This window comes from Apostichopus japonicus, chromosome 15 (genome assembly GCF_037975245.1).
Source record: "Apostichopus japonicus isolate 1M-3 chromosome 15, ASM3797524v1, whole genome shotgun sequence".
Taxonomy (NCBI): Eukaryota; Metazoa; Echinodermata; class Holothuroidea; order Aspidochirotida; family Stichopodidae; genus Apostichopus; species Apostichopus japonicus.
Genome location: NC_092575.1, coordinates 23603504 through 23623787, shown reverse-complemented (window position 1 = coordinate 23623787; position 20284 = coordinate 23603504). Strand labels below are relative to the sequence as shown.

Genomic DNA, 20284 nt, shown 5'->3' with positions numbered 1-20284 from the left:
AAAACCTTTTATAGTATAAAGTCATAAAACAGTTATATTAAGAAACTAATATTATGTATAGGTTAATGGTATATATGTTTTAATAACAAAGTCCAAATATATTGATTATAGTAAGAAGTCAATTAATTTTAATATCGATATGATTCGACGCACTCTAGTAGTTTGTATGTTCATGGTATCCATGCATTGTCATATTTAGGTCATATAGCCTACATATTGTCATCTACGTTATATATTATCATTTATAGGTTATGAATCTATGACCAATATATATATATATATATATATATATATATATATATATATATTTATCGTATATATAACATAATAAAGTGATGAAATGCAAACTCATAATATAATACGCTCATAGTTAAAAATTCCTCAGAACTTGGTGGGCCTGTTTTCTCATGCCTTCATCAGTAAGCTCACGTACATGCCTTTTTATATGTTTTTGTTGCACGTACCCCCAAAAATAAAACTTTTCATTTTGAATTTTCAGGTATCGAATTTGATCATTAATTTACTCACTGATAAGATTCATATTAGCGATAAAATCTGGAAAGCTTTACAGTTTTATCACTAATTGGTGACCTCATTTCGATACAAATTTGTAAACTTGACAAATCAACTTAGAAAAATTGCTTTTAATACAAAGCTTTGATCAATGTGAAAAGACTTGTGTTTACTCAATAACTTGAAGTCTCAACCCGTGAGTCACTTTTGCTACCAATTCCGTCGTTTTCATGATTGGTATTTTAGGTCTGCTTAGATATTTAATTTATTTTCAGGTATCCCGAAAACCAATAAATTATTGATTTAAAGAAAAGGGTGACCTTTGTTGAGTACATAAATCCAATAGGTCTTGTTTAACTACCATAGAGTAGAATAGAGTGAAATATATCAGACATATCAGTCATTGTGGAGTGTTAGCTCAGTGGTTAACACCGGTGCCTTTCAATCATAAGGTCCCCGGTTCGAGTCCCTCCCAGATTAATGTATGTCGTCCAGTTACAGGGTTGTTGACAATTAACAATTCATAATCATGGACGTTAAATATGAATGTGAGAGACTGACTTCGGTCAGCTTGCGGCTTTGATAAGCCAATTAGGCTTCTTCGCGAGTTCCTGCTTGCAGGAGGATCTAATATACATACATAGCACCAGTATATATGAAACGTGATCTGAGGACAATATACTGTCACGTGACAATATTGTCACGTACACAGATTGAGGCTAAAATGTATATGATACGGTCTACGAAGCATTATACTTTGATCAATCCGTCCATTTGCAAAAGAAAACAAAATGTCAAAAGCGACAATCTAGACACTGGAAGGTATAGATCCGAATAATATTAAGTTTAGCAGTTATTTCCTGCGGAAAAAAAGAAGAAATCCTGAGTCACCGAAGCGGGACACTGTAAAGTGAGAAAATGCTGACCACAGTAAGAGAACGCAAGCAATGTTAAATCGAAGTAACATTTGAGGAGAGTTCACCAGACTAAGGGAAAATGTTAATTTGTAACCGTTCTTGGAACCAAACAGCTTCTGGACATTTATTTCCCTAACGTTACACGCAAATCTGATTCCAACTTCCCATCCACGGCAGTATTTTTTTTTTTATAAGTAATAACTTTCAAAAAGAAGAGATTTTGAGAACCTCTAGCCTCTGAAAGAACTAAAGCCTACTAAATTTAACAATGGTAATGACAAAGTTGCACCACATTTAATCTTTCATGGTGAATATGTAATTTTCAGCTTCATGCTGTTTTCGGTTAAGTTCCTGTTCAAGTTTTGAATTTACTGTCCTATGCATGTGAAATGTACACCAATGTTTAAGTTTTGTTACTCTATCAGAAATACGCACATGCCTGTATTCGTTTTTCTTAAAATTTTCAGAGGAATAAATATGAGGATATTCAGATTTTCACTGGTAAACATTTCACAATATCTCTCTACACGCGGCGAATCAGATCTCCGTAACTGGGACAGACGTCGGCTAAGCTCAACTCTCTATATCCCATTAGTGATTATGACCTAAGTTGAAACGTTGCGTCACTGTGTGCAAATATAGCTTTAAGGAAACGATCGTTTTAATATGCCCATGCTACCTCCTCTTTGACAGTCTCTAAAGTTTTTACATGTAAGTTTTCCTTTGATCTTCTTAGCTTTTACGTTATATTATGAATGTTTAAACCAGCGAAGTAGTTTTGGGCTTTTAGTACCTATAACAAATATTGGGGTTCTGCTTCTAGGCATAAGATAATTATGAACCACTATTAACAACTACAACTATCTGATCCTATTACATAATCAATTTTACCACTGCTCTTATAGCAGGCTTCTAGTTTCGCGAAAGTACTTAAGTGCTTTGGAATGCCAGTATCACAGATTTACCGTCGGTAGCCAAGACGGATAGAACAAGTACAAAGAAATGATAGGCAACAATAAATAGGTTAGGGATTCACAAGAATTTCATTTCTTAAAAATAAGCCCACACTGAATAAATGTTGAGAATAGCCAGAAAAGTAAGGCACAGGCCTACTGTAGGCCTTGGTCTTGGTGTGGTACTGCACAAATCGCCCCTGATGTGGCTGTTGACGTGCAGTCCTTCAAGTTTTGCTAATGGTGCTGCTGACTTTCCAGCATGAACTTGAAGGAGGCGGTGTTTGGTGCTGCTTTCAGTTCAGGTGGGAGTGCGTTCCACTGAGGAATGGTGCGAGGATAAAGCAATTATTTATAACAGTTCTTTTGAGCTTGAGGAATTTTATAATTCAAACTGTGAGATTGACGTGTAGTTAGTTTGTCTTCGTCTTCAAGAAGGTTATTTACTACTTTAGAGTGGGCAATAAAATAAAGAAAGGGACATTTTTGTAGACTTATGGTAGACGTAGAGCTTACTGTTTAGCTTCTGAAACTAACAGTTAGTAGGTGAAAATGTACATTATGAAATTGAGATCATTTATGATTTTAGTATACATTGGGAGTGGCTATAGACTAACCCTCCTTTCAGAAGCTCCCATTTTCGGGTGGAGTAAAATAGCCACACTCAAGTTGTTTTTACTTCCCGACAGCATCTTCAACATCAGTATAAATATAATTCTCTCACAAAAAAAATAATGATTTCCCAAGGGCTGCTACTCCCAACTCCAACAAAAACAAATATATCCTGCTGGTATTTATATTTGTCGTAGGTCTGCTCAAGAGCATTAAAGAAGTAATATATCTAATAATGATTTTCCCACCATTACTCTGACTTCACCAAAAGAATAATATAACAAGGCTTAATTGCAGAATACCCAGCAACACAAAGTTCCACGCTACAGTTGGTTACACTGTTGCACTCCTGACGATGCAGCAACTACAGCATAATACATTGAAGTTACTGAACTTAGTTGATTTTTGGCATTTTTCCTAGTATGTCGTAGTAATTATTATATCGATGTAATGATGAACCATCCTGATGGTGTAGCCACAACATTTTATTTTGGCATGTCTACTCTTATTGAACTACCCTATACTGTAGATCTGGGTTGGGCAACCTACGGCCTGCGGGCCACATGCGGCCCGCGAGTGACTTTTTTGCGGCCTGTGAGATGTCTCAAGAAAAGAAAAAAATCAATCTATTTTACACCATCACAAAAAACAAGCTAGCTGCTTAGAATTTATCAGCACTAGAGACACTGTTAGGTAGGCCTTCAGTATTATCCCCATTAATCATCAACTGTACTGTATTGACATTATGTTTTTGTGAATACAGATTAGGTATACACACCTATTGCTTGAAAGTCCTCGGAATCAAGGTTTGAAATCAACAGCAGGTCGTTGGTTAGGTGTGGCCCAGTCAATTTTTCACCCCTTATATCTGGCCCATTTATTCAAACAGGTTGCCCACCCCTGCTATAGATGCAAAAATGACCGATGGTGTTAACTTATTCTGGGGTCATTCCAAGTCAAATCACAGATTTTGAAGTGTGTTGTAGTACAAACTCTTTTAAAAATTACCCAAAATTTGTTGTATGCTTAGAACATCATGGAATAAGCATATATATTCCGAAATTTCATATTTAAAAATGCACCCTTTAACACCACTGCCATAACAGTTTACCTGCTTCAGGCATTTTAAGAGGCTCTAGCCTTAGATCGCAGGATATTTGAGATACAGTGCAAGTGACTTTTCCACACTCATTTCCTTTGCGAGTCTTGGCAAATTGATTATGTAACACACAGGCTAATATTCCAGAATAATATCCTTGAAAGGTGCAGAAGTGGCCAGTTGCCAAAGATGAACGGCAGTCTTACTAAAGGGTAGATTTTCAAATGATTGTTTCAACATTGGCCGATTTATCACACTCTGAAAACTCTATAATTAGTCAGCATTTTGGCATTTTCTTGATTTTTGAGGTCTGATTTCCCAGCAATTAAATATTGTACTACCTTACTATTACTGCAGCCTATAGACTCTATCCCTTAAAATTAAAAAAACAAAAACCAAAGAGATATAATTTAAGCATTGTCTTATGGAACTTTACAGTAAGTAAACTAAAAAAAATGCCAAAATATTCAATTTTGGTATCTTTTGCTAAAAAATGTGCTATTTTTAGTGATAAATTGCTACTAAACTATTGCTTCAAGATACTTGATGAATTCTTTCAGAGATTATTATTTAATGATTAAGTAATGATTAAAAATGCCTTCCTGTCATATTTGCAAGTTGTGCAGCTCTGAAGTTGCTATTTCATGCTGTGATTCAGCATGAGGAAGGGGTTTTGATGCCAATATTTTATCAACATAACCATGTGAGAGCTGTGAAGGTATTTTACTTAAAGGGTGTGAAGACTCGCGCACAAAGAAACGTCTCATGCCGGTAATCTGACCTAGTTTCGAATGAGGTGTAACAGAAGTGTTAGACACCACCATCGATCCTAGAAAATACACACACAGCTTGCTACTGTCGGTAATTAGACACTAGTGTACAGTCAATACATACAGCTACGGTCAATACCCACAACACAGTGTACATAAGCAGCGATTGACATCTCAGGTCTAGATAAAAGATAACAAGGTATCACGTTGCATTATTGTCTGCATTGTGAAGCGACAAGAAGAAAACGTCATTTGCAAGCAACCGAAAGTTAACTTTTTCAGAGCGCGGCACACGGTTGGGGGCAAGTCTTCAACGCCTTTAAATTAAAAGTGTGAAGTTATTACAACTTATCAAATATCAGGGTTCTAGCTTTTCTCAATATTAATTTATGAGGTTGTAATGTTGCTCTGATGTACAAAAGAGGTCATCTTTGGCAGCCAACAACTCAAAACGTGTCACATTGAAAAAATCTGATTATTTTCTTTGGAAGAGATATATACTGTAGTACCACCCTGTTCGTACAAAAACTTCCCAGGAGGATATTTTGCCTTATATAATTTGTAAATGAAAAATCTTCAAAGTTTGGGATTTTTACAAAAAAGAAGAAGCATTTTGCCTGTTTTGCTGTACCACATGTTCTTGAGCCTGGGTATTGTTACTTCACAGTTATTCAATTCAATTATTGTATGGATTTAAATGTCATATTAACAAATAATATCTGCAATGTACTGTCTGCTTCTGGTTTTATTCACGTACTTAAAATACTTAAATACTATAAAATGAATGTCAATCAATACATACTGTACAGTACATGTACACTACAGAGTGTATTATATCATTCAAATGTGCAGAACATTTGTGAAACACTTCAATGTACAGTATGGATACCAAAACAAAATATTCACAAAGTTGTATATAAACCACACAAATGAACAAACCAACATTGAAAAATATATTTTCTCCATGTTCACTGAAAGAGACAGGCTTTGATTGCTGAGCAGGATTTAATGGGTACAGTAATCAATACAGTTAATGTAAATGTAAAGGTCATCACTTTAACTAACAGTTCAAATTGTTAAACAATTAACAAAACCACCAGATACACAGGTCAGTCAATTTAAACTTAACAATTGTTCTTAACCCATTCATAAATTGAGGAAGGTGGAAAAGCAGAAAGATTAGCAAAATAAAAGCTCTCCATATTCATCTTTCAAAAGGTCCCGAGTTCGAGTCACTCCAAGATTAATGTATGTCATCCAGTTACAGAGTTGTTGACAATTGTTGACAATTCATAATCATGGACGTTAAATATGAATGTAAGAGACCGACTTTGGTCAGCTTGCGGCTTTGATAAGCCAATGAGGCTTCTTTGGGAGTTCCTACTTGCAGGAGGATCTAATATACATACAAAAGAAACTATTTAGCCTTGCATACAACTCAATAGCTATTGTTGCATCATCTCAGGCTGTCTCTATGATGAATGCACTTTTAGCCTGAGAAGATACTTAAATACTACGAATAAATATTATTTGCTTACCATTCTGTAACAGTGTGAAACTAGCTGGGCTGTAATAGGATCCATTTGGATTTGGACAATGAGTGCCACAAGACTAGGTTTGTTAACACCTAGCACTAATACACACTGTACATGTACACACTGTAGATGTACTGTATGTACTGTACAGTACAGTACACATGTACACCTGCATACATACACATGTATGTATTGATTGAATTCATTTTAAAGTAAAGTCTTTTAATTAAGCGCAAAATGCAGATGTTCTGCTCAATTGAATTAAAATAACACTCTGTATATATGTATGTATTGATTGATTGACATCAATGTATTGATACAGTACATGTATGTATTGATTAACATTCATTTTATAGTAAAGTTTTTTCATTAAGTGAACAAAACCAGAAGCAGACAGTACATTACAGATATTATTTTTGTATATAAACATTGAAATCTGCACAGTATTGAATTGAATTTTGTACAATATAACTCTTCTAGCAAAAAAAAAAACCAGATTTTTTCAACGTGACACGTTTTGAGTTTATTGGCTGCCAAAGACGACCTCTTTTGTACATCAGAACAACTTGACAACCTCATAAATTAATATTTAGCAAAGCTAGAACCCTGAAATTTGGTAAGTTGTAAAAGCTTCATACTTATAATTAAGGTAAAATACCCTCACAGCTCTCACATGGTTACGTTGGTAAAAGAAATTGACATTAAAACCGCTACCTCATGCTGAATCTACGGTAATTGCTGAGACCAATTGTGCATCTTGAAGCTAAATCAAATACTTGTTAGTTCAAACAAGATGTATAATGGTGTATGTAAGATCCTAACCATTTGTATGTTAGATTCTCCTGCAAGCAGGAACTCGCGAAGAAGCGCCATTGGCTTATCAAAGCCGCAAGCTGACCGAAGTCAGTCTCTTACATTCATATTTAACGTCCATGATTATGAATTGTCAATTGTCAACAACTCTGTAACTGGACGACATGCATTAATCTTGGAGTGACTCGAATCAGGGACCTTATGATTGGAAGGCACCGGCGTTAACCACTGAGCTTACACTCCAATAACCATGATGTTATTTCCCTCTCTAACAGATACTGTACGGTTAAACTTGCTCTGAAGACAAAGTGCTTGATGTACTGTTAAGATGAGGTATTGTCGGAGGCTGTCTGCTATCAGTAAGTGGAAGATACATAACTTACAAAAATGGAATCTCCAAGCAAAGCTACCCTACACAACTGTAGTCAGAGATATGAAAGCAAATGATCAATTTGTACCTAAAGTTTCTCCTTTACGAAGAGCTGATGTTGAAGCTGTTCAAACCTTTGTAACCAACTTGAAACGCATTTTAGTGATCACGGGAGCGGGCCTCTCTACCGAATCCGGAATTCCTGACTACCGCTCCGAAGGCGTCGGCCTCTACTCGAGATCGTCTTTCAGACCCGTGCAGCATGCGGACTTTTTGAAGTTTCCCGAAAGGAGGAAGATGTACTGGGCTCGTAATTTTATAGGTTGGAAGTATTTCAGTTCGCGAGAGCCTAACCAATCCCACGTCTGTTTAAGTGAATGGGAAAGAGCGGGTAAAGTGTCTTGGCTGGTCACACAGAACGTCGACTCTCTGCACACCAAAGCAGGGTCGGAGAAAGTCACCGAACTCCACGGATCCACCGGCAGGGTGGTTTGTTTAGGCTGTGATCAGGTGACCAGCCGGGAAGCTTTACAGGAGAGGATGATCCACCAGAATCCATCGTTCGACGCGAAACCGATGGCATTAGCACCGGATGGTGACGTATTATTAACAGCATCTCAGGTGAAACAGTTTAGGGTACCATCTTGTCAGGACTGCGGGGGAATTCTGAAGCCTCAAGTGGTCTTCTTCGGTGACAATGTACCTCGAGATATGGTGAATTTTGTATACCAGAAAGTGAGGGAATCCGATGGTATATTTGTTGTGGGATCTTCACTGCAGGTACGGTACAGTAACATAAGGCATGGATGCTTTCAATAGTGGTGGTTCTCTGGGGGGGGGGGGGGTTGCAGACCTGTCAACCTGTTTGACCCCAAATTAGGGAGAATAACATTTTTCAGGGCCAAAATATAGGGAGAACAAGGGGAAAATAGGGAGGTTGGTTATTTTCAACTGAAATGATATAAATACTCCTGAATAAGTATAGTCTACTTATGCAATACAGTGAGAGAATCATCCAATCAGTGTTTCTTGTTGTAGTTTACAGCAGCTTGCTTCGCTTTCTACAAGGTTTCTTTAGTAGGCTTCCATTTGAAACAGGGAACAGTGGACTCTGGGTACTGTGACTTCATGGCTAGTATGCTAGATAGAGTCCCATCAAGCTTGAGACCTGACCGACTGTCTGTCTTGTTCTTGCGAACTACACTGAATAGCCTTTCCTGTTCAGCGTTACTGTGGGGAATTACTCAGCATAGGACTAATTGTTGGCTATTTTCAGAAATGTTGCAAGTGATGAAACATTAAAAAACCGGGAGAATAGAATATGAAACCGGGAGATTCGGGTAAAAACCGGGAGTCTCCCTGTAAAACCGGGAGAGTTGACGGGTCTGGGGTTGGGGGGCCTAAGAGTATCTGTTTGTTAGTGTGAACGAACCGGTCCTCTCAACATGGACATCAAAGCCTGCTGTACACTGTCATGCATAGTGTTTATCGATTTTGCTACCCTACCCTACCCCCTCCCCTACCCCCTCCCCTCATTGTTATTTTTTCACATTTTCTTCAACGTACGTATAGAACTTTACATAATATATAAGCATGATACGGTAATAAAAATTAAAAAAAAACATTAACAGTTTGGCTTTGTTGTATGCACCACAACTACACATATCTACACATCATAACTACCCTTCCACCCCCCCCCACCACCCTGATCACCCTCATCCTGATGAGTAGAGAGAATCCCTTAATGCTGTTCTGAATCTTATGTAATCTTTTGTTGTTTTCATTCATTCAACACAATGTGTACTATCTTTCCCAAATTTTATGCTCCGTTTTTATATGTCCATCACTATACTGATTATTACTTGACAGTTAAATTTGTAATCCCTCAACAAAAATTAAGAAAAATCTACTAGATAGATAGATAATGCCAATAATATTCTCATAGAATACTTCCTCTCCTTTAACAAATTTAGATAATCCTATTGTTTGACTATAATAAAATTATGATATCAATAAAGAGGATGGTTGGACAATTAGTTGTAACCTTTTTGTTCTTTCGTTGTCTGTTAATATTTTTTGCTTCTCCGTCAGGTGTTTTCAGCTTTCCGGTTCGTTCGTATGGCAGCTGACGAAAAGAAGAAAATCGGCATCATCAATATAGGACCGACTCGTGCAGACAACTATTCACATTTAAAGATTTCTGCCAAGCTAGGAGATGTGCTACCTCTAATTCAAGTTTAGAACTACTTTTAAAAACAATCAATGATAAATACCTCAGCCTTTCAGTACTATATCGGTGAAAAATTTGCAAATTCTAAAAGGACAATGATGGTTGTTATTATGCTGCATATCTTTACTGTTTGGTTTTAATAGATGAATAACAATTTACAAATCATCAAATATATGACTGAATTAACAGTATGTAAAGGGGACTTCTAAAGACCATGAGGAGGAGAAAGGTGGAGGGGAGAGACAGGGGGTCTAATTTACTAACTCTGACTAGCCTGGTAAATAATAAGTAAATACAAGATGAGGATGATGTTTTTGTCAAATTAACTGAGTAATTAAAATCATCATGAAGTAATTACCTTATTATTTTTTGGAGGGTGCTCTACATAACAGTTATTCTAACTAAACTGACTCTTGTAAGTGCCAAAGTACATCACTAAAAGAGTTGCGGGGGGGGGGGGGGGGGTGGTGGAGTAGGGAGGAGGGTTACATCTAGGCATAGTTAAGTCGAGGGAAATGACCCAGGTTGGGTAAAAAGTGGTCCTTGGAAGTCTCTGGATTCTGCCAATTTGGCTCTTTTTAAAAAACATGGCAATATGTTTTGCCAGAGCTATGCACATTAAGTGCCATATTCTTCTAGGGTAGTCAAAAGTTGGCGAAGCAGACGTTTAACAGCTTCACATACAGTCTGCGCAAAATTATCCAGAATTTATAACATACTTCTTCTGAGCTTGAATAGTGTCACATAAAGTAATAATATAGAGTATTTTTTGGCCCAATGTGTGAATTTCTGCATCAAATTTCTTGCTTCAAATTTGGTAGGAGTTTGCAATGTGGTGTAAGGAAAGAGATTATGATGATCCCATTACACATTTTTTTTTAGACCATTTAAATATTGAAGATGGTGCCTGTGAAATACAACACACAGTGTTAACCATTCCTATTATTTCATTTATATTATTAATTTTTTAATATTAATATTTTATAATAATGTTATAATAATTTTTATAATAATAATATTAAATATAAATAATTAACGATTCCTACATTTTTCTTCCTATTTGTTTACAATATTTATTTAAGTTTAACACTTATATTTTGTACAGGATTTATGTCATTTAAGTCTCCTACATGACCTTTGACATGGCTATCCATCTTCCTCTTGGTACTGGTGGTTGCATTATTGTGTGTGTAGAACCTTTTAAAGGTCATGGCACAATTTATAAGATATAAATGTGAAAACATGCCGTTGGAATAAAGTATACTGGTCGCAGATGATATTAAAATGATTGTTTTTTTTTTTTTCTGTTACTTGGATAAAAGTTGTGATCTCCAGTTTAGCCTAGTATCCAAACTGATTATTTTTGGAACTTTTTTTGTTGTTGCAAATATAAAAAATACAAGGGGACAATACACAGTGATTATACAGAGATCTAATTACAACTAAAGTTGTGAATACTATACAAATATATGTACATAACAAAACTTCCTAGCGCCAGGTGGGAACCATTAATTTCAAACCTAAAATCACCCAATATATTTGCCATAGTCATGACTTATAACACACCACATTGGCTGATTAGATTGCTAATTGAATGAAACTTATTAAACCAAAAAACACAGATATATATAAAACTTGGGGAACACTACGAGATCGGAAGGAAGCTTAGGTGTCACAATCTTTTGGAAATGATGCCCACATTTCTGCTTTACCATGGCATGGCTCTTGACCCACCATAAAAGTTTGGCAACCCATGTCTGAATTGCAACCACATTGGGGAGAAGTGTGGCTCTAGCAAACCTTGAAGTTCGGGGCTTCAAGTACCCCCCCCCCAAAGAAAATGGACAAAATAGCAAGCAAAGATAATAAAAACAAAAAAATATTTTCTCATGTCATATGCCAAGCCTTGTTTACTTCCAATGAAGAATGCACATCTGTTACTCCTAGTAATAACCAATGTCATCTTGAAAATGTTAAATATATAAATAAATGACTTTTAAATAAACAAGGAAGCTTCTTACTTACAAATTTTGTATAAATTTTTTCATTTTTTTGGTTAAACATAGCAACATTTTATGAACTTTTTTTCTCATTTTATCTGTCTGTTAAGTTACAAACCAAGGAAAGAATGTCAGGAGTATTTTAAAGTATGGATTCCATCTCTCTCAAAACATCCTTTTATTTACTCAAAATCCCTCCGGAAACTCAGATAGGGAATATCCACACGTAAGTACTACTCAGCTTCAATAAAACGTAACTTCTACATACATGTTCTAATAATCGTGCTTCCTTCATCTTAAAACAAAAAGAATCATAACAGAATTTCATCGGAAAAACATGATTATTAGAAACATTTATTAGAAACATTAATCATGATAAAAGTAAATGTCGTCACCATCATCATATTTGCGGTCTTGGCTCTGGACACTGGCATGTTCCAAAGGTAGACAAATATGCCAATGCCTATAAATTAAAGTTTTATATATTTATTTAATCAATTTTGGATGAGTATGGAGCCTCAAAACAATTCAAGACATGTTGGAGTAAAATTTTATCATCCATCAAAATTTAAACTGTGCACGCTTGAGCAGTCGACTCTAAGCCGGGCTGGTCTCTTAAGCTGCAGGTGTGAGATGAACAAATAGCTGTATCATTTTCTAATAACTTTTGTGGAATTCTGTGGATCCTATGATATAGAGATGGTATACACATTGCTAGAAAGACCACTGTTATCAATAGGAGTGGCACCACCCTTATTGGAAGTTAATAAAGCTTTCATCTCATAGACCTTTCTTGGTGTTTGAGGAATTAAAATTGTTTGACAGCAAAAACATCATCATCAACCCCACCCCCGCTCCCCCCATCCTGCTTAAAACTAAAAATATTGAAGAGAATTTAAAATTTATTTTGTACACAGATCTGATAAGGTAAGCAGACCAAGTCATAATCCATATTATATTTTCCTTTCACTCAAAACTTAAGAAAGTAAAATTAAAAACTAACTACTGTGGTCTGAAATAAGGCATCTCATCTCTACTAATCTCACAACAAGTCCCAAACTGGGGCAAAGGACTAATGAATTTCACCAAGTGAGTGGTAAAATAATTTAATATTGGCTCAGTGATGAAACAGCCCATTATATATCATATAAATTTTAGATGTAATGATGAAAAGTAAGATCCATTTCAATTCTAAATTTGGACAGGTAAATTATTTAATGAATAGATAGAATTTGTGAAAAAACAAACTTTTAGGTCGTTCACCAAATATGTTATGATGTATTTTGTTATCAGCTGAAGTTACCAGAAAACACCTTGTTGTGTACACCACTGGCCTTGCAAACTGTTGTAACTGCGTTATAGAAGTGATCTGCTGAAAAAGCCTGAGAAAAGCCCTGAAAGAGCCTTCTGAAAAAGCTCTGACCAATGTACAGCTACCCCCCCCCCCCCACCCCAATTTTCTACTTCAATGAACTACTTTTTGAACTTCAAATGTGCATCAAATAAAACCTTGATGGAAAGTTATTTCTCTCTCTGAAAACTTGTAAATTTCAAGAAAAGGTTGTTAATTATAGAATTGCTAGCAGCAGGATGAAATTGCTTCAAGCACTCGCACTATAGTTAATATCATTCAATGATAATTTAATTATAACTCCATCATATCAAATTCATATCATTAAGCACTCACATGTGAATTCCATTTTTCCCACTCACATATGAATACCACATTATAGGCCCACACATAAGAACCACAGCTTGACGTCCACACGTGATTATCGTATCATGGTATCATATTATGCACTCATATGCGTGTGCATTGCATTAGACAATGAACATGTGAATGTCACATGTGCCTTGCTTTATGCACTCACATGTGAATTCCATTTTTCCCACTCACATGTGAATACCACATTATCGGACCACACATAAGAATCACAGCTTGACGTCCACACGTGATTATCGTATCATGGTCTCATATTATGCACTCATATATGTGTGCACTGCATTAGACAATGAACATGTGAATGTCACATGTGCCTTGCTTTATGCACTCACATGTGAATACCACATTATAGGCCCACACATAAGAATCACAGCTTGACGTCCACATGTGATTATCGTATCATGTTATCATATTATGCACTCATATATATGTGTGCATTGCATTAGACAATAAACATGTGAATGTCACATGTGCCTTGCTTTATGCACTCGCATGTGAATACCACATTATAGGCCCACACATAAGAATCACAGCTTGACGTCCACATGTGATTATCGTATCATGGTCTCATATTATGCACTCATATATGTGTGCACTGCATTAGACAATGAACATGTGAATGTCACCTGTGCCTTGCTTATGCACTCACATGTGATTATCATTAATCAATTAATTTCTGAAAATTATTAGCAGAACCCTCATGTGAATATCACAAATTCACAATTGATGTCAACAAGTTTCTTGAACAACACAGTAGAGAATAAGATGTAAGGTATTCACATGTTAATACCAGATTTTGCACTCACATGTGAACATCACACTTTATTGAAGCAGATAACATTAGACATGGTGCATGCCTCACTTTGGTCTTTAGAACCACTGTTTGAGGCACTTTCAAGATGAAATCAAGGAATGACCTCAATTTCTAAACCACTTCCTCTTAGCTAAACATGGGGCTGGTAGTGTTGGTCAAGGCTTCCCCACCCACCCCCCCCCCTCCCTGACAAATCCAAAATGGTTATACGATGTATTTCATATTGTCGCTGGGACTTTCACAAATATTAGGCATTTACAGTTCTACCTTAAATGATATACAAATGGAGTGTAAAATCTTAGCTACATCCTGAAGTAATTCAGAAACCAGGTTTTGCAGATATGCAACAAAGTTGTTTAAATTGTGCACCATGCATTGATCAGAAAGACGAGAGATAGAGAGAGAGAAAATATAAGCACTTTTAAATCTATCACATCTTAAATCTGATGAATAATCAATTGCAAATCTTGAAAGGGTTCAACTAAAGTGATGACTTAGAAAGTTATGAGAGAACGTCACAAATTGGCCTAGATTCTCCACCACTATATGTGGTGTACACACCATTCCCTGTGTAACCATACACCAACATAGCATAGCATGATATATCATTATATGTGGTGTACACCATTCCCTGTGTAACCATACACCAACATAGCATAGCATGGTACATAGGAAGACTGCATATATATGGCTTCCATTCTCTGTCATATTATATTATCATTGCTTTCTTAAGGTCATCTTCTATTAAATCCTTAAAATGTTAGAATTGATCATATTTCTCATATTTTTCCCCCACAAAGTACTTTCATTAATATTTTTGGTATTGAGATGGAGGAGTACAGAAGATATAAATCTACAAGACGAAATCTGCTCCTGTGTTTGCAGCTTAATTAATAGTTATGATTTAAAATCTCAAACACTGGTGACCATTCTCACTTTTCCTAGCATATTTACGAGGGTAGGTAACACCGATACTTCTGACCCTTCAAATGACCCTTGAAACTACACTTTGTACTTAAAAAGGAACTGTTACATTAACCCTTTTTTCCTTCTCATTTTCACAGAATGACTATTTGATACTCTCTTGCCAGTCTCTAACATATTGCATAGATAACATAATTCTGCGCTCAATTTTAACGTTATAATAATTAAATAATTTTGACCTATGTGTTACTCAAATATTACATAGTTACCTAATGTTGTGCACCAGGACAATACAATGTGTGCATTCAACTATCAAACACTTTAATTTCCACTTAAAACCAAAGCAGAGTGAAAGTCGCTCCTAAAACATCACCACCTCTGGTGTTCTTCAGATAAAAAAAACTAACAAGTTGCCATGGTTACGGTGGAAAACCAGTAATTCATCAAAAGAGGGAAGGCACCTTCATAATCGATCAAACAACAGTCGAGGGTGTCCGTCACTATTCCACTTGTGCATTCCGCATATATGCAGAACTCTGAGTCTGAACAAAATGATGACTATTCATGAGGGATGCAACATATATGAATAATTCATGAGTTGCATTCAAACTCGACAATCATACAACTGTTAATACCGACTATAGAGTTCTAAAGTCTACAGCACAGTAATTTTACGTAAAAATACTAATTAGTACTTCAAATTCCTTTTCATTCATTACAGGATTCTTCGTTTTTTTTTCTACAAAGGAATTCTGGTTGAATAGATGAATCAAACTGTGAACAAATTTTCACAACTACTGATAATATAAATGTGAAGAAACGTTTCGTTTTCCCCGAAGAAATGTCACGTTAACCACCGCACGGCTTTGTGTCAGGTGTATTAATATCAAATGTAATATATTGATGTAACAGACTCCTTTAGTTATTCAAAAAAACAGAGATTTTTGTATTGATAAACAATGGTATAAGAGTGTTAGGATTCAAAATTAAATGATCACACTCATTACTACTGCAAAAATTGGAAGCAATTGTACAAAAATGTCTATTCTGTTCCCCATCAAAAGAGAAAAACCTACAGTATTCAAGCGAAATAAACGAAATATTCCATTCCACAATCGTTCAGAAAGTCCTCACCAACAAATTCGAGAATAAGCAATGAGAAGAAATAGTATGGAAAGATAAAATTCGCCATTTTTTGTTTCTCTTTCGCAATTTTATGAAAATTAATTCCTTATACCACCAATGTGGTGGAAAAGACCAAAGAAAATAAGGCATTCACATCTGCACTGAAAACATCTGAGTAGCAACAAATAATATAATAGTGATGGGCGGTGCAAAGATTCCAGAAACCACAAAGATTGCAACACAAGGGTAGACTGTTCGGCAATGACATCACAGTGAATTCCAAAACACAGAAATGTTGGTCTAAATTACTCCAAAATGACCAATACACTAATTATTTTTCATTATCGTCCCATCAAATACAGCTTGATACCAGAGAACAATGGCTTGGGAGACATTACTTAAAAGTCAGACTTTTCATTACGCAAACAGACATTCTCACCAGTCACCCACCTAACCCCCCTCCCCCTCTATCCATCAGCAAAGATGAGTAAAAAAAAGAAGATGTTTCCCAGTTTGTTGCCATAGTGACACATCACTGGATTTACCTGCGGGTAGTTACATTGGTAGAGTCATCTTTCAAATTTATAACCTGATTTTACATCTGCAAAAATTTAATACCATACTTTTATCTAGGCCTAACCTAATTTGTATAAAAGGCATATTAAGAATGGAACCAGCCTATCATGCTACTGTATCATCCTTAGATGAAAAATACATTTGAGCATTTCTACTGAGACACTACAATAGTCATTAAAATGACAGCATTTAAATCCAGGGAAAGGATCCCTCAAGGGTTTCTACCAATCCATAAGGAAATGGTTCTGACTGCTTTTAGCAAATAAACTCAACAAAAGTGATGCTGATCTTCCTTCAACTCAACCTACTCCCTCCTCTTTTATTATACAAATGGGATTCCTCCATTGGAGCAGATGGATTCATTGCTCCATATTGTCATAAAATGATTTCATATAAATTTGGTTAATGTTCATTAATGCCCTATCTGTTTGATCCCTTTGACATTTTAACCCCTGCCACCCCTTGCCCCCTCCCCCCCCCCCAGCAAAAATCATAAAAATAATAACAACATCAACAGCGGCAGTGCATTCTCAAGAATTAAATTTACCAAACAGCTGATTCTTTCGGGAAACTGAAGAAACCAATTCTTTGGAAACCCAACTGTTCCAAGTTGATCTTTACAGTATATGCTAATTATACAGGCCTACAATCACTGCAGTATGTATTACCTTGAAAGAATGCGATGGATGAATTCTTTCTTATCAAAGAAGTTCTTTAAGTACCAAAGCTTCCCGAAGATAGGAACAATTTATGATATCCCCCAACCAACGAACACCCCCACCCACTTCAACCTTCAGTAACACTCCTATAAGGTGTACCATCTTCTGCATTTTCTATTAAGATCTTTCAAACTTATTAACCAAACTGATCTCCAAAATACATATTGCTTACCCTGCTTACTGTTACCAATTATTCCCTTTCACAAATTAGCTAATAGATTCTTCTTAGCACATTAATAATACTGAATTTATTCCTATCAGCAAAGCCAACTTCTTTACAATTACCTGGGCTAGTGGACTCAAAACGTTCTTTCTGAACGCTAGCAGCAGGTGCCAAGAGATGCATTCGATTATGAAAAGGCGGCATCATGGTTTGAGATTTGAAAAATATATGTGATATGGCCAGAGAGGACACTACACAATATTTCCTCATTGGCCAATATTTGGCTACCCACCCACAAATCATGACTTGTTATTGTGATCACTTTGAATCATCAAGATCAAACTTTCACCGAGTATTCGCAAACCCTCATCGAATCAACACACTTAAAGAACTACCCTTTATAGACTTCAGAGCAAAAAAATGCACCCCTATCTAATAAATGGGATAAACTCTGATCATTCTTTGGCTTTTCAATCTTGGAAAGCTCCAAATTTGTTCCGGGGATTATTCAATATGCATTCTTGTGATACAAACTTTCTTAAAAACCAGTTTCTAATTTTGACTGAGTAGACCATAATTAAAATTGACTGTTTTTTTTTACCCCTTTTTCATGTCTCATGAACTTTAAAAACATACATGGTATTTAGCTCCGATCTGACGTGTACCATTGGACCCATTGGTATTCTGCAGAACACCATTTATGAATTGGACTTGCTCCAACTGCAGCCTGTTCTTTGAAATGATTTTTTACAACTTCACCCATCAAGTACTTTTCATGACATGATGTAAATATAGAGAACCACCAATACTAACTTCACTCATTTATCTAGAAACAAATGACAGCTCAATCAGGCTTAATAATAACTCAATGAGGATTACAACATTTTGCCTAGTACTATTGTGCAGCTTGCCATTTTTACTGAAAGGTAAAAAAAATAAAAATATTGCTTATGAGCCCAAATATAACAACTGAGTTAATAGAATTTAAAACATTGTAAAACAAAAAACCTTTTGTCGAATATGTCCACTTTATGCTACAGACAAAAATAATTGATTTTGTATATTAATGAAGCGTGACAACACAGAATAATGTAAGAAGTCAGTAATCATCTTTCACCAGAGTCGTTGCTCATTGGTTTTTTTGTAACAAAATCGAAAACTCGCGTACCTGTTGGAATGGACCAAAACCATTGTCTTATAAAATAAAATTCAGCTCTCGGAAACATTTTTTTTACAAGTATAAAATAATTTCGTAGGCAGTGTCCCTCCCCCCTTGCCATGCCGACTTCAGTAACTCTCTCGTTTGCATTCATTTGCATCTCAAATAAACAAACCATCGCAGAGACGCCCTGTTGTTCAGTCGACAAACAAAAATATTGTATTCTGCACAGCCGAGTGAGATTTTCCGAAGATGGAAGTGCGATTGATCCGGACCACATTTTTTAATACACGCATGAGACTCTTGTTTTTGGCTTTAAAACAAGATATTTTGTTGGCATAAAACCAATAAACAACCATTTAGCGGAAAATTAGGAAGATTGCAGCATCCTTGATGTCTACAAAAGAAGAAACAAACAAACGGAAATGTTTTGTACTGAGAAACAGTCTACTGGCAAAATATATTAAAATAAAACCAGTTTGACACATCATCTGAGCATGGCTAACAAACAATCAGTGTTTTCCCCACTATGGGGAAAAAATCACAACAATAGGTCCTTTTTCTATTTGGTGAGGATGACGATTCTATTCAAAGACAAGTGATAGTTTTCTGTCCGTCCACGACTGTCCGAGTCGACGGTTTCAAGACGCATTTGACTTTGTTCTGGTCACCAGGAAGATATATATATATATATATATATATATATATATATATATATATATATATTATGATAGTAGAAATTTTGGAACCTGACATCCATTTCCAAAGCATCAGGCTGCCATTTCAACTTTGACCCCAAAGGTTTGGATTCAGCCAGCAACAAACACTCCCTCGGTTTCCGCTGAGACGATCTTTCATACGACATCTTAGTTAAGAGTTACCGGATGAAATAAGCCATATCCACTTCATTGTTATAGACTATCTGTCACCTTGAGCACAGAATTTGATTATTGTCCTAACGAAAAACAATATTGTTCTTCGTCATTGCTGCTATATATCGGAGAAACTAGGGGCTGAAGTACTGCTGTCACTTCTCCTGGTGCGGCCGACTACTGGCCCGTCCACCGGGGAGTTTGGGACTATGACCATTGACTGTGGACGGGTGGTGTTGCCGTACGACTGGGTGTGGATCTCCTCGATGCTCAGATTTCGAATCCCCTGACTCAACGTCTCCTCATCAAAACGCACCAGTTCGTGCTTCTGCTTCGAGAGAAAGTCGTGGATGGTCGTCTCTTTCATCTGCTGCAGTTGCTTCGTGTCTTGGTCGAT

The 20284-nt window shown here is 36.2% G+C and overlaps 3 protein-coding genes across 6 annotated transcripts in view; 1 reads left to right on the top strand and 2 right to left on the bottom strand.

The window, feature by feature from the left end:
- The window catches only part of LOC139980531 (galactosylceramide sulfotransferase-like), a 17058-nt gene extending 10511 nt beyond the window's left edge, over positions 1–6547 (bottom strand). Inside the window, exon 1 of the mRNA XM_071992240.1 lies at positions 6403–6547. Coding sequence (XP_071848341.1) covers positions 6403–6447 — 45 coding nt within the window. The 5' untranslated portion in view covers positions 6448–6547. The remainder of the gene's footprint in view (positions 1–6402) is intronic.
- LOC139980533 (NAD-dependent protein lipoamidase sirtuin-4, mitochondrial-like) lies at positions 2012–18798 on the top strand. Its single transcript, XM_071992244.1, has 3 exons — positions 2012–2141; positions 7488–8362; positions 9674–18798. The coding sequence occupies exons 2-3, from the start codon at positions 7541–7543 to the stop codon at positions 9821–9823; spliced, it is 972 nt and encodes a 323-aa protein (XP_071848345.1). The 5' UTR covers positions 2012–2141; positions 7488–7540; the 3' UTR covers positions 9824–18798.
- LOC139980530 (serine/threonine-protein kinase TAO1-like) overlaps positions 11695–20284 on the bottom strand; it is an 87490-nt gene continuing 78900 nt past the window's right edge. For all 4 annotated transcript variants that reach the window (XM_071992235.1, XM_071992239.1, XM_071992237.1 and 1 more), the window contains one exon: positions 11695–20284. In XM_071992235.1, coding sequence (XP_071848336.1) covers positions 20006–20284 — 279 coding nt within the window. In that variant the 3' untranslated portion in view covers positions 11695–20005.